The 14277-nt window shown below is 35.6% G+C and overlaps 1 protein-coding gene and 1 long non-coding RNA gene across 10 annotated transcripts in view; one reads left to right on the top strand and one right to left on the bottom strand.

Annotated features, from left to right (window-relative positions):
* The window catches only part of DOCK7 (dedicator of cytokinesis 7), a 225956-nt gene that overhangs the window by 138142 nt on the left and 73537 nt on the right, over positions 1–14277 (bottom strand). For all 9 annotated transcript variants that reach the window (XR_014808113.1, XM_021096544.2, XM_021096545.2 and 6 more), the window contains exons 13-14: positions 13979–14072; positions 13141–13303 (exon numbers count right to left, since the gene is read on the bottom strand). Coding sequence is in view for 8 of the 9 variants with exons in the window: in XM_021096544.2 (XP_020952203.2) it covers positions 13141–13303; positions 13979–14072 (257 nt within the window). In the remaining variant the exon portion in view is untranslated. The remainder of the gene's footprint in view (positions 1–13140; positions 13304–13978; positions 14073–14277) is intronic.
* Positions 2890–8690, top strand: LOC146402913 (uncharacterized). Its single transcript, XR_014808115.1, has 2 exons — positions 2890–5217; positions 7177–8690. It is a non-coding gene; the product is annotated as an uncharacterized LOC146402913 (long non-coding RNA).

The raw sequence follows: 14277 nt of genomic DNA, 5'->3' as shown, positions 1-14277 counted from the left end.
GGCTGCATAATACTTTGACCTGTGTCCTTCAAACTTGTCTATCAAAAGAGTGTAACAGCTGAGAATAATGAAACATATCCTTACAGGTCCTGGAGTGAGAGGATGAAACAGCTTGACATAAGCACAAATTTCTTTTAAAATCTCACTCGGATTTTATCTTGAATCTTAGAATCTTAACACTGCATGAGAATTATGTTTTCTACTTCATAAAAAAATCATTATTCCCTCCTTCAAGCTTCTAAAAATTGATGTTCCTAGAACATAGGTCATGTTTACCCTGAAGACCTGCATATCCCATTTAACCGTGCCCTCACAAGAATGGGCACCCCTATTAGAAGAGCATAAGCCTACAGAGCAAAATCCAAATCTCTTCCAAGTGTTCAACGGTTTCTACAATCTGATCCCAAAATACCACTTTAACCATTTCCTGCCCGACGCAAACCCTCACATCTAATTAAAACCACTTACTTTTACACACCCCCGGTATGCCTTTCTAATGCCATTCCATTTACCTAGAATGCCTCCCCACACCTTGCTGCTTGGCTAGATCCTATTTATACTTACAGGTAGCACAGACAGTATATATCACTTCTTCTACAAGTATCCTAGAAATGGAGGCCCTTCCTTCATTTCCACCTTGCAGCATGACTGTCTGTACCCCTTCAATTGGCACTTAGCAAGTAAAGACAGAAAAAACAAAACTGCCAAATCATGTTAAAAATACAGTGAAAGCAGGTCCCGTCATGGCGCAGCAGAAACAAATCTGACTAGGAACCATGAGTTTGCAGGTTTGATCCCTGGCCTCGCTGCTCAGTGGGTTAAGGATCCAGCATTGCCGTGATCTGTGGTGTAGGTCGAAGACGTGGCTCGGATCTGGTGTTGCTGTGGCTGTGGTGTAGGCTGGCAGCTACGGCTCCAATTCGATCCCTAGCCTGGGAACCTCCATATGCCACATGTGCCGCCCTAAAAAGACAAAAGGCAAAAATAAAATAAAATACAGTGAAAAATAGCTTAAAAATCCCCAAGAGCATCAAAGACAGTCTACTTGATTTTAGTGAATTACTACAAAATTTCTACACTAAGAGTTTACTCTGAACTAGTATGAATTTTGCCAAGAGCAAGTATACAATAGGTAGCAATAGGGTTACCTATAGTAGTATAATCTATTTACACACTGCCATCCTAGAATCAGCATGTTTCCATGCTTGTATCTCTACTTCCTAATAGCGATAACCCATGGAAATCAATTAACTCATGCATTAATCAAAAATGTATTCAGGAGTACCCATCGTGGCTCAGCAGAAAAGACTCTGACTAGCATCCATGAGGATGCAGCCTTGATTCCTGGCCCCCCTGAGTGTCATGTTAAGGATTCGGCGTTGTGGTGAGTTATGGTGTAGTCGCAGATGCGACTAGGATGTGGCATTGCTGTGGTGTAGGCTGGTAGCTACAGTTCCAATTCGACCTCTAGCCTGGGAACCTGCACATGCTGCTGCTGCGGGCCTAAAAAAAACAAAAATCGAAGTGTATTCAGTAATCCGTACTCTTGAGTATCTATTATTTACCTCCTTCTGAAACAAACCTAGTCCAAATATTTACTGTTATACAGTTGACATTCTGTTGATTAATGTCCTTTGTTTTTTTCTCCCCATAATTAACAACCACAAGCATTATACGTACGTATATACTACTTAGTGACCATACAACACAGTTTTGAAAATTGAAAAGAAAGTGACTAAATGTTGGCCCTTTTTATCAAAGTCCAAACAGTTCTCATGGCAAATCAAATACTGAAAAATTACTCAATTGGTGTGAAACATGCAGTTCAAGGTCGTGAAAATAGGCTTAACAATTTCCCTAATAAGCCTTTATAAAATGAATTACAATAACATTAGTGAAAATATAAAATCAAGGATTCCATCTCAAACAAAAACTTTTTCTAAATTAATATGTTACTCCCTGGAATAATCATCCATCTAACAAGATGATTAGGTTTATCTGAAAAAACAATAACCTACAACTTTAAGGATTAAGGGTCTAACTGTTCATCTTTAAATAAGCAAACTAAACCTCAGTTTTCACATCCTATATATGGGAATAATAAGCACCTTGCCAAATCTACTTTTGGATTTGTGATAATTATCAAGTGAGATACTATATTTGAATAGCTTTATGAACCATAAAGTTTTAAACAGATGCATATACTTGTAAAAACTGGAACTCAGGTATCACGCTTCATATCTCTTAAAGTAAATAATCTGTATAAATTCTTCCTAAGTGAAAATACGCCAATTCTCAGGATAAGAGAACAAAATTGCTCTCCTCACATTCTGAGGCTGTTTTTGGAACTTTGCTCCTTCCCTCAGAGTCCGAGATTAACACTCTAGAACATTGAAGGCCCTAATTAAAAACTCCTGGGTAGCTATGTTAAAATGTTAGAAAACAGTACCCCCAACTCAAGAATTTTTACAGTTAAACTAGGACAAATTAGATAGGATAAACACCAGAGTGTTGTATCTTGGGCAAAACCAAAACAACGGAGTGTGGCAACAGCTTGCAACATCCATGAAAACTAAAAATAAAAACAAACACCAATACTCTTAAAAGCAGGGAACTCTAAGCTCGAATGGAAAAAAAAATTCCTTAATTTCTCTAAAGTTTACACCTCCTTAAATTTTGAATGTAGGAAACTAACCATACCAGTATTGGCAATACATGAAACTGTCATTAGTAAAAATTATATATAACTTTACATCACAACTACTGGAGATATCTCAAACACTGTTCAGGCTTATTACTACTTAGAAAATATGGTAGTTTTTAGACCTGTGGCTAGATCTTTTACTTAATTCATTAATAAAGAAACCCCACAAATCACAACTTAAAATCTTTTTTTTTTTTTTTGCTTTTTAGGGCCACACTCAGGACATATGGAGGTCTCAGGCTAGCGGTTGAATTGGAGCTTTATCTGCAGCCTACACCACAGTTCACGCCAATGCCAGATCCTTAACCCACTGAGCCAGGCCAGGGATCAAACCTGCGTCCTCATGGATGCTGGTCAGATTCGTTAACCGCTCAGCCACGACAGGAACTCCCACAACTTAAAATCTTGATGACTGTAATTTAATGTAATTGATTTCCTTTATTACCTCATGTATTTCATTTCATGAATTCAAAAACATTATTTCCAAAACAGAATCATAGGATTCACACAACTGCCAAATAATATGATAACCTAGTTTAACAAACATGAATTGCATGGTTCTCATGCCATAATATAAGTAGAACAGTATTCCCAGGGTATCCATGTACCACTGAGGATACCAAAATCCCTGGATGCTCATGTACCTAATATAAACTGGTACAATATTTGCATATAACCCATGCACATCCTCCTGCATACTTTAAATCATCTCTAGATTACTTATAATATCTAATACAATGTAAATACTATGTGACTAGTTGCCACTGACTAGCAAATTCAAGATTTGCCCTTTGGATCTCTCTGGAATGTATTTTTCCAAGTATTTTCAATCTGCAGGTTGGTTGAATCTAAAGATGTGGAACCCACTAATACAAAGGGCCAACTGTATACACTGAATGACTGAGCTATTCCTAGAAACAAAATTTGAAGAGAAAAAATTCAACCACTATACAACAAGCTTATTAAACTACTCGGGAGAAAATTAATACAGGGTAAATTATAAAGCAATCATAAAACATTTCAAATGTTAATGTGGCTATTTTTTAAGTCCTTATCTGTGAGAAATACATACTGAAGGACGGACTGGTGAAATGATAGGATAACTAGGCTTTACTTTAAAGTACTAGAGGAAAAAAAAAAAAGAACAGGTAGTAGATGAAACAAGAATGACAATGGAGGTTAATTGTACTATTTATTTTTGTGTATGTTTGTCATTTCCACTATAAAAAGTTTAAAGCTGTACTTAGATTAATTTACAGATAATAGGTTTACGAAGGATTATTATGAGATGTATGTGGCATATTCCTAACTGCTAACTAAGGTCCAAATCAAAATGAACCACATCCTTTCATTCTGTTTTTCACAGTGTCACCTGGCCTAAACCACTGCATTCTTATATATTCTTGGTAAAACCATATTTGCTGGATATATAGTCTTTCAAAAAAACGGAAGAAAAACAAAGATAGGAAAGTTCGGTAGGTGATTATAACTACAGCTATTTTGAAAAATGAGGCTAATCTCGACGATCTCGCCAGGAATAGCATTGCTCTATAATGCATAGCTTAAAAACTGGATGTCAGTAAAACACACAAGCATTCGCTCAGTTTGATGTACTGTGATCTTTACAACTCAAGTGCAAAAGGGGTCGTCAAGCACAAATTTGGAACGTGAGTAACATTACACACAATCTACTACCTAACTTCCAGATGACTTCAGATATTCAATGAGAAAATTTTTTCCCTGAGTAAGGAAGAGATTTTTTTACTGGATTATCTTAATGTAACAACTATACTAGTATTTCTTATATAATGATTTCCTTGATCAAGCAAGCATTCAATATAAATTATTTCCACAGTTTTGGCTTGGTAAAAAATATACTATTCATTCTTAATTGCTAGAAACAACCATGTATCTGTGTATCCTCACTTACTCCTACAGAAGATATGAATAGATCAGATCCCTTCTGGGTTAACATTTTATAAGAATAAGTAACAATCACATCTGTGGGGGGGTGGGGGAAGAAGACATGTGAAAATCTCTAACTTCAGGTATACCTTAGTAAGAGATTTTTTAAAAAAACTCTTTGAGAAATCAACAATATATTTAAAAGCGTATTTTAATATAAGAAATTAAAATTAAAAATTAAACTAAAAACACACATTTACATATATGCCCTTTTAGAGATTTTTTTCTAAGCTGTATGATAACCATAAAAATTGGAAGCAATAGGTGTTAAGTAACAGGAAATCTGTCATTTTCAAAATACAGTTCTCTCCTTTATGGTTTCTTGTCAAATGTTTGTGTCAATTATGTCCATTCATTCTCCCTCTATTCTTTTTCACCCCTTGAGATGCTTTAAAATATACTCAATTTACTACGAAATATAAATATAATGTGTAAATATTTCCTTGAAACTCACGGTAAAAATGCTTGGGGTTCCCATTGTGGCTCAGCTGGTTAAGAATCCAACAGAGTGTCCGTTAGGATGTGGGTTCAATCCCTGGCCTCGCTCAGTGAGTTAAGGATCTGGCACTGCTGCAAGCTGCAGCATAGGTCACAGGTGAGGTTCTGATCTGGCATTGCTGTGGTTCTGATTGTAGGCCGGCAGCTGCAGCTCCAATTTGACCCCTAGCCCAAGGAACTTCCTTATGCCACATGTGTGGCCCTTTAAAAAAAAAAAAAAAAAAAAAAGAATAAATAAAAATGCTTTTTCCAGATACAAATAAAAAAAAAAGAATAAATAAAAATGCTTTTTCCAGATACAAACTGAACCCTATGGAAAGTCAGCTCTGTCATCTATAAAACAGGGATAATCATATTGGCTCTGCGCAGGCTGCTATGCAGAATTATTGAACTAATGGCTATACATAAACTAAAAGTGTCAACTTTCTTTTCTTTTTTAAACAATATTCCATGGGGAAAAGTACACATACAGATTGGATAATGCCCACTAGCATGCATCACCAGAAATTATGGCTTACCCTGAAATGCGCCTCAGAAGGGAGAAAGAATTCTTCTAGCTCTGAACTGAGTTAGAAGAGTATTATCATGAGCCAATACAATTCAGTCAGCAAATACTTATATAATTTTATGTAAAAATTTTATATCTCTGTGTTAGCTGATATCTGTTGAGTTTGTCATATACCCCTTCTGTCATTTTAAAATTATTTCTATGTATGCTAGATTTTCTAGACATGTATTTTTTTAATTATAAATTCCTAAAAACATAAGCTGTCTGAGACTAAAGAAATTTAACAGTACTAAGCAGAATAAGCAAACAAATGACATAGTATTCAGGTTTCACTAAGCATTGAAGGACAAAGTAATAATACAAGGCAGAACACAAGTGACTTTCATAACCTCCCTTTTTAATTTTTGTTGGGGGGGGTGGGGCCTTATGGCACATGGATTTTCATGCTCAGGGATCTGAGCCACAGTTGCACCTAGGCCGCAGCTGTGGCAACACCAGATCCTTAACCCACTGTGCTGGGCCAGGGATCAAACCTGTGTCCCAGTGCTCCCAAGACGCCACTCATCCTGCTGTGCACCAGCAAGAATTCCTCCTCCTTTTTGAAAATCATTCTCTTATACAATTATACTCCCAAAGTCCATATGCTTATGCTTTCAAACCAATCTCTCAAGTTTTGTAATAACTGGGTAAATATAATCTAATTAAGCCAATGATAATAATAATATCTCACTTCTGTTGAGCATTTAATATGTGCCCGGTATTCTGCAAAAAGCTTATGTATACACACATGCATATACACAAATTCCTAAATATAGATACTTTTATCATCCTAATTTTTTTTTTATAATTTTATTTTTTTATTTTTTATTTTTTGTCTTTTTGCTATTTCTTGGGCCGTTCCCACGGCATGTGGAGATTCCCAGGCTAGGCGTCCAATCGGAGCTGTAGCCACCGGCCTACAACAGAGCCACAGCAACATGGGATGCGAGCCGAGTCTGCAACCTACACCACAGCTCACGGCAACACTGGATCGCTGACCCACTGAGCAAGGTCAGGGATCGAACTCACAACCTCATGGTTCCTAGTCAGATCTGTTAACCACTGAACCACAACAGGAACTCTTTCTTTACACATTCAATGAATTGTTTTTTAAAAAGACTTTTACCTACATTACTTTCACTAATACTGTCTGGGATGAGTGTTAGCTCTGTAATCAATAGAGTGTTTAGATATAGTCCAAACTAAAGGCATTGAGATATGCTAAAAGCTCTCTCAAGATCATTCTCAAGCTTCAAGATCATTATCAAGCTAACATACTATGGATTTTATTTATTAGTTATTTTAGGGTCATAGGTGTCCCATATGGAAGTTCCCAGGCTAGGGGTTGAATAGGAGCTGCAGCTGCTGGCCACAGCCACAGCCACAGCCCCCCGGGATCCTAGCTGCATCTATGCCACAGCACATGGCAACGCCAGATCCTTAACCCACTGAGCGGCACCAGGGATAGAACTTGCATTTTAATGGATACGAGTCAGATTTGTTTTCTGCTTGGCCACAACGGAACTCCCCAGATTTATTCTTATACTTGAAAACTTTACTCTCAGATTAGAAAATAATAGTTTTTGGATAATCAATCACCCTTACTGATGCTACACACTTTAAAATGATAAAGTATTCACTCATAAAAACCAAACTCAAACAAATGTTGTCATCAATAGCTACTAATACATGTTTATACAATTCTGATAAACTCACAGAGCAAAACCATACTAACTTGTAATTGAAAAAACCCACTTAAATCATTTGGCAGATTAACTTTTCCACCTCCTTCAGATACATTAAAACTGGACACATACTTGAGAAAAAACGATGTTATGTTTTTGGTACAATGTTTTCTCACTTGGCATAAGGACTCTACCCAACTTCTGTTCAAGTTCTATAATGTATCTAGATTTTCTATTTCTTCAGAGACATTATTTCACAGACATTAATACTTTAGGATGCAATTTCTATCAGGTATTATGCCTAGGTCAATTGTAAGACATTTTTAAAAAGTATTAAACAAGAATAAATGCACATGTTGAGGCAAATAATAAAGTAAATAAAGGAGTCTACCTGCCTTAATAAAAACGTAGCAACCAATTATCTAGCAATAAGAAATTTTAATTTCATTCATATTGCATATAATTATAAATACTGAATATACTACCATCCCAAAGGATGAAAAAAAAAAAAGATAATTAGAAGATCTGGATTCAATTACAAATTAGTTTTTTAATCCTGGCCTTATTTTTCCTACCTATAAGTAGAATAAATAACAATACTGCCAGAACAGATTATTGTGAAACTGAGTAAATTAAAGGAAAATAAAACAATTTACATATTCTACAGCATTAAATGAACACTGTCACATCAGCACATCACCTGACAGTTCAGAACATCAGGGATAAAGAAAACAGCTCCAAAAAAGCATTCAGAGGAAAAATAAGATACAATAAAAGGACTAACAACCATGAACAATGCAAAGGTTAAGGGCACCGCACTCTGCAGTTGAAAATCTGTACATAACATATAGTCAGCACTGTGCATATGGAGTCCCTCCACATCTGTGGCTCTGCATCCACTGACTCAGCCAACTGCGGACTGTGCAGGGCTGCAGGACTGACTAGTGAAAAAAATCCTCCTGTAAATGGACCTGCACAGTTGAAATCTGCATTGTTCAAGGGTCAACTGTATACTAACTACTCGAAAGCATCAGTTAAAGCCAGAAGACAGGTTGCATCTTGTTTTCAAAATTCTGACAGAAAATGATTTACAATCAGAACATTCAGTAAAACAATTCCAGGAGTTCCCGTCGTGGCGCGGCGGAAATGAATCCAACTAGGAACCATGTGGTTGCGAGTTCGATCCCTGGCCTTGCTCAGTGGGTTAACACCACGCAGCTCAGATCTGGCATTGCTGTGGCTGTGGCGTAGGCCAGTAGCTATAGCTCTGATTAGACCCCTAGCCTGGGAACCTCCATGTGCTGCAGGTGCGGCCCTAAAAAGACCTAAAACAAAACAAAACAAAAAACCCTAACAATTCTGGAGTAAGAATAAAATAAATTTGCAGTCAGACATTAAAGGCCTCAAAACATTTACTCCTATATAACCTAAAGTAGGAAGATACTGAGGGCTCTCGGTATAATGAGTAAACCAAGAAAGAAAAAAAATAGGAAACAAAATGTAATCATTCTTAATAATATCAAAATATCAAATCTTTCAGGTCAAGTAGAGAGGACACCTAGATATGCAAGCATTTTAGTATGATTTCTATATATTATTTCATTAATCAAATATTTTTATGTACTTTTTATATAACATTTAAAAATTTTAATCCTTCTACAACTTCACGAAGTACATATCATTTTCCCCATTTTACAGATGAGACACTGGGTTTGAAGGAAATGAGGTCAACTTTTTTTATTTTGTCATGAAAAGAAACTTAATCAAAAGGCAATTATATGTTAATGTGTCTATTTGATATCTAAAAGCACACAGATATATAGATTCACGTATATTTCCCAGCTGCCCTGAATAATTATGCCTTAGCTAACTGGCTGCTGTCCTCTGATTTCTGCTTATCTGTTCTCTTCTTTTAAAAAAGCATTTAAAATATTTTCCAATACATTATAATTATGCTCATTTCAAAATAAAAATGTGACAAAGAAGGAAAAAAATACATAGGAAATAAGAAATCCACTGCAAAAGAAATGCAAAGAGACTTTCTAGGAAAATGGTGAATAGGCTCTAAGATGACAACTGTAGAATAAGCCTAGCGAGCCTAGAAAACTTCTCTGCCATAGTAACTTATAATTTAGGTGTAAAGGAACTGAGGAAGGTACAGAAAAGGAAATGATTGATTATATGATGTATTTTACTGTATTGCAAGAAGCTTTACAGAGAGGACAGAGTATTTTTTCTCTGGATTTATGCAAGTATACGTATTTTCTTAAGAGGAAGGATATAAGTTAAATCTTCATATTTCATAGCAGTTAATAAATATTTAAAATTTAAAAAAATCAATAAATAGCAGCATGAACATGTTATTTAGAAACAAAGTATAGAAGTTTTCAAAGAAGGAGCAAAAACGAGTTACTAGTGATTGACAATAAAGATTAGACATCAGAGTAGGGAAAGGTTGGTAGAAATAAGACGAAAGACCTCTGTTTTTAACTTGAAGCCTTATGGCACTATGTGAACTTAAGGTATAATCATACAATTCTTTTTAAAAATATAAATACATAAACACCGCTGTGTAACACTGGGAACTATATCTAGTCACTTATGACGGAGCATGATGGAGGAATGTGAGAAAAAGAATGTATATACGTATGTGTGACTGGGTCACCTTGCTGTACAGCAGAAAATTGACAGAACACTGTAAACCAGCTATGATGGAAAAAATAAAAATCATTTTTAAAATAAATAATAGACAAATAACAAAGATAAGAGGAAAATAAAAGATCCTTCAAAGTTCCCAATTTCCCTGTCTCTGAAATAATCCAAGCAGAGGCAAGATAGATAAACATAAGTTAGGAATGTTCTAGGTGAGATTCCTGTTCTAAATGAGAGGTACAACTGGTAAGTTCTAAATTGTCAAATACAAACTTAGATTGTATAATTACTTCTTTACTCCATGTCCTTTTAAGTAGTTATACACATACACACACACACGTGCATAAAATTTATAAGAAAATATTTGTATCATTTGTTTCTTTTTAAAGTAGTATATATTTTCTTTAGTCTATCTTCCAAAAATTTTACTCACACAAAGTGCCAATCGCATGCAAAGCTTTGTGCCCTGTACCCTCACAAGAAAAGACAGGTATTACCATCTTACTTTTTATTAATAAAACTAAATGCCAATGAATTAGCTTGTTCTAAGTTACCAAACAGTAAACACTGGAGTCAGAAATCACATCCAAATATCCAGCACAAATGAACATCTCCTCAGAAAAGAAAATCATGGACTTGGAGAAGAGACTTGTGGCTGCCTGATGGGAGGGGGAGGGAGTGGGAGGGATCGGGAGCTTGGGCTTATCAGACACAACTTAGAATAGATTTACAAGGAGATCCTGCTGAATAGCATTGAGAACTATGTCTAGATACTCATGTTGCAACAGAAGAAAGGGTGGGGGAAAAACTGTAATTGCAATGTATACATGTAAGGATAACCTGACCCCCTTGCTGTACAGTGGGAAAATAAAAAAAAATAAAAAAAAAAAACGGAATGGAAGTCTAAAAAGTGGGAATTTGTAAGCAGCTATTTTTTAAAATTTTTATTAAAGTATAATTGATTTACAATAAAAAAAAAGAAATCACATCCATAACTATACAACTCTCAATTCCCATTCTCACACCACTGTACAGTTTCCCCCCCCCCTTTTTTTTTTTTTTTTTGGTCTTTGGTCTATTTAGGGCTGGACCCACGGCATATGGAGGCTCCCAGGCTAGGGGTCAAATCAGAGCTGCAGCTGCCGGCCTAGGCCACAGCCACAGCAATGCGGGATCCGAGCCACGTCTGCGACCTACACCACAGCTCACGGCAACACTAGTTCCTTAACCCACTGAGAAAGGCCAGGGATCAAACCTGCATGCTCATGAATACTAGTCGGGTTCATTAACCACTGAGCCATGATGGAAACTCCCACCACTGTACAGTTTCTCATTTAACTCACTAAATAAATATTTACTGTGTGCTCTCCAGCTGCTAGCACATTATTCCAAATGCTGAAGATAAAAGTAGTAAACAAAGCAGACAAGCCCCTGCCCTTTACAGTAATTACATTCTAATGAAAGAGAGAAAACGTGATCATTTAACTGCATAATAGAACTCCAGATAATGATAAATACAAGGAAAGATACAAAGTTGGAGGAAGGAAACGGATATTTTTAGTTAGCTGAGGAGAGCGACCTTTAGACAGATAGATGTCTGAATAAGGAATCAAGCTATGTGATGATCTGGGGAAAAAACATGACAAGCAAAAAGAAAAAAAAAAATCATAGTCAGAATTTTGTTTATTCAAGGATAAATAAAAAAGGCCACTGAAGATAAGTTAAAATGAGCAAGGAAGAGATTGGAAGGATATGAAGTTAGAGAAAGACAGGAGCCAGATCATGCAGTCTTAAAGATTGTTATGAAAAATTGTTTCTTTTTCTGCTTGTAATAGAAGTCATGGAGGGCTTTAGACAGACGAATGAATGATCTAATTTATATCCTTTAAAAATCTCTCTGGCTACAACACTGCGAACTGACTGAGGCAAGGTAGAAATAAAACCAAATTTTAAAAGGTATAGTAAAATTCAAGAGCAGCAGCTGTCCAATATTCTAGCCTCCAGTCCCCTGTGACCATTTGAAATGCAGCTCATCTGAATTGAGATGTGCTTTAAGTATAAAATACATACCAGATTTTGAAAATTTCTAGGAGTAAAGAAAAGTAAAATAATTTTTATTTATTACATGCTAAAATTATACTATTTCAGATACACGCAGTTAATAACAATTAAAATTAATTTCACTTGTTTCATTTTATTTTTTAAAGTAGCAACTATACAATTACAAATGTGGTTCTCATTTTATTTCTATTTGACAGTGCTGATTTGAATGGTGACTTGACTAAAATTTTAAAGGTAGAGGAAGTAAAGCCTATTGGATTTGGGATTCATTCTAAAGAAGAGCCTACAAAACTTCTTAGAGGAGTAAATGTAAGGAATAACGAAAGGAGAGAAATCATTTTGATTCCAAAAATTTTGGCCTCAGGAACTGGGTAAATGGTAAAATATACTAAGATGGGGAAGTCTAGGTATAAACTTAGGTCTGAGCTACGCTGTTGGATACCCCAACAGACAGGTCAAGTCATGGTCTCAGTATTTACAAATAAAGGAAACCTCATTCATCAACAGTACGTGTAAATGGAGTTATGCAGTAAGAGGTTGTTGGACAGGCATTTTGGCTAAAACGCCTGTTCAACAACCTCTTATGACCAAATATTGTTGACTAATGGTTAGAACATAGTGTATATAAATTTGATTCACTGAAATGCTGGATTTTATACTAAGAAGCACATCTGAAGAAATACAGTAACTAGGAGTTCAAATGTTTTAGCCCAACAAACCCACAATTTAAATGCTCCGCCCCAACACAGTTAGTATAACCTCTCTATCCCTCAGTTTACTCACTTCTAAAATGAAGGTAATACCTACCTCAAGCTATGAGGATTAAATAAGATAATGTATGTAAAGTAATTAACATTATACCTGCGGCAGAGTAAAAGCTTAATACAGTACAGCTATTAATAAAATCAAGTAGTAAGAAAGGGAAAAAGTAATAAGGCTGCAAAAGATTTTTGAAGAGTTTCATTCCACATGAACGTTTTAATATAGAGTATCTTATTTCAGAATTTTCCAGAAGTAAAATGTGTTACCTGTACGTGGTGTTTGGAACATAGACATCTCTCGCAGGAAACTCCAAAATTTCTCTGGTAGGTCTAACTCGACTGTCAGGGTAAAGCTTCACTTGAAGCAGCTCTGGGGTTAGGCAATAATGGGGATTTTCAGGTGCAGGAGAAATGTCTATCTTCAGCTGAGCTGCATATAAAAATATAAAAACAAGTAAATAGAATAACAATTTCACACGAAAAATATTTCTGGAAGGATTTAGATCCTATGTTTGCAAAAACTCTGGGAAGAAACCAAAATTGGTTATCATCTCAGACCTCTAAATTATTTCATCTTACTAAGTCTTAAGCTGATAAATTACTCAGAGATATAAATACATAAAATAATAAATGCTTACTAAATGAATGAATCGAAAGAAAGGAGGAAGCAAAAAAAGAAAAAAACAGAAAGAGAGATCTAGCATAGAAACAAAGCAACATTTCTAAGATTAAATGATTTAGTTTAAAGCTGGTAGACTTCAAAACAGTTATACTCTGCAATGGTATGCTGTGACCATATGATGAAATCGGTTTCTGAATATTTACCACTCCATGTATTTTTTTTCCCTCAAGAAAATAATTTTAAGTCACATTATCATTCATCATTCTCATTTCAGCACTCAAATTATCAAAGGTACTGAATCCTGCATCCAAACTGTTAGGCCACATGAGAATAGAATAATGAGATGAAGAAGACGGAAGGTGATGAGCAGAGAAAGACATATGGGCCACATAAGTGAAAAAAAAAGAATACATAGTTACAAAAAAGTACAATTACTCGTGATGATAACAGTTGTCATCATGCCTACGTGAAATTTTAAAATACCTGTAATAGGTCTCAGTCTCCGTAAAACAGAAGACGGCCTTCTCATATCAGCAAGGAATTTGTACAGATCTTCATCACTTAAACGATCTCCTTCCTGATTTTAAAAACAGAGGAAAAATATTTGATTAAAAGAATAGACTGAAAATAAATTGATATTGCCTATGAATAATCTGGACCTTCTTCTTCCAATTTGTACTGGATGAAAACGAAAATTAAATGAATATAATTATGACTAAAAACAAATACACTAATTTCAGAGTTCCCCCTGTGGTTCAGTGGGTTAAGGACCCAACCTAGTT

Source organism: Sus scrofa, chromosome 6 (genome assembly GCF_054392235.1).
Source record: "Sus scrofa isolate SSC_HxYL_T2T_F1_AM1 chromosome 6, Sscrofa_HxYL_maternal_Yorkshire_Landrace_v2.0, whole genome shotgun sequence".
NCBI lineage: Eukaryota > Metazoa > Chordata > Mammalia > Artiodactyla > Suidae > Sus > Sus scrofa.
Note: the sequence above shows the minus strand (reverse complement) of the source record. Positions and strands in the feature narration are given on the sequence as shown.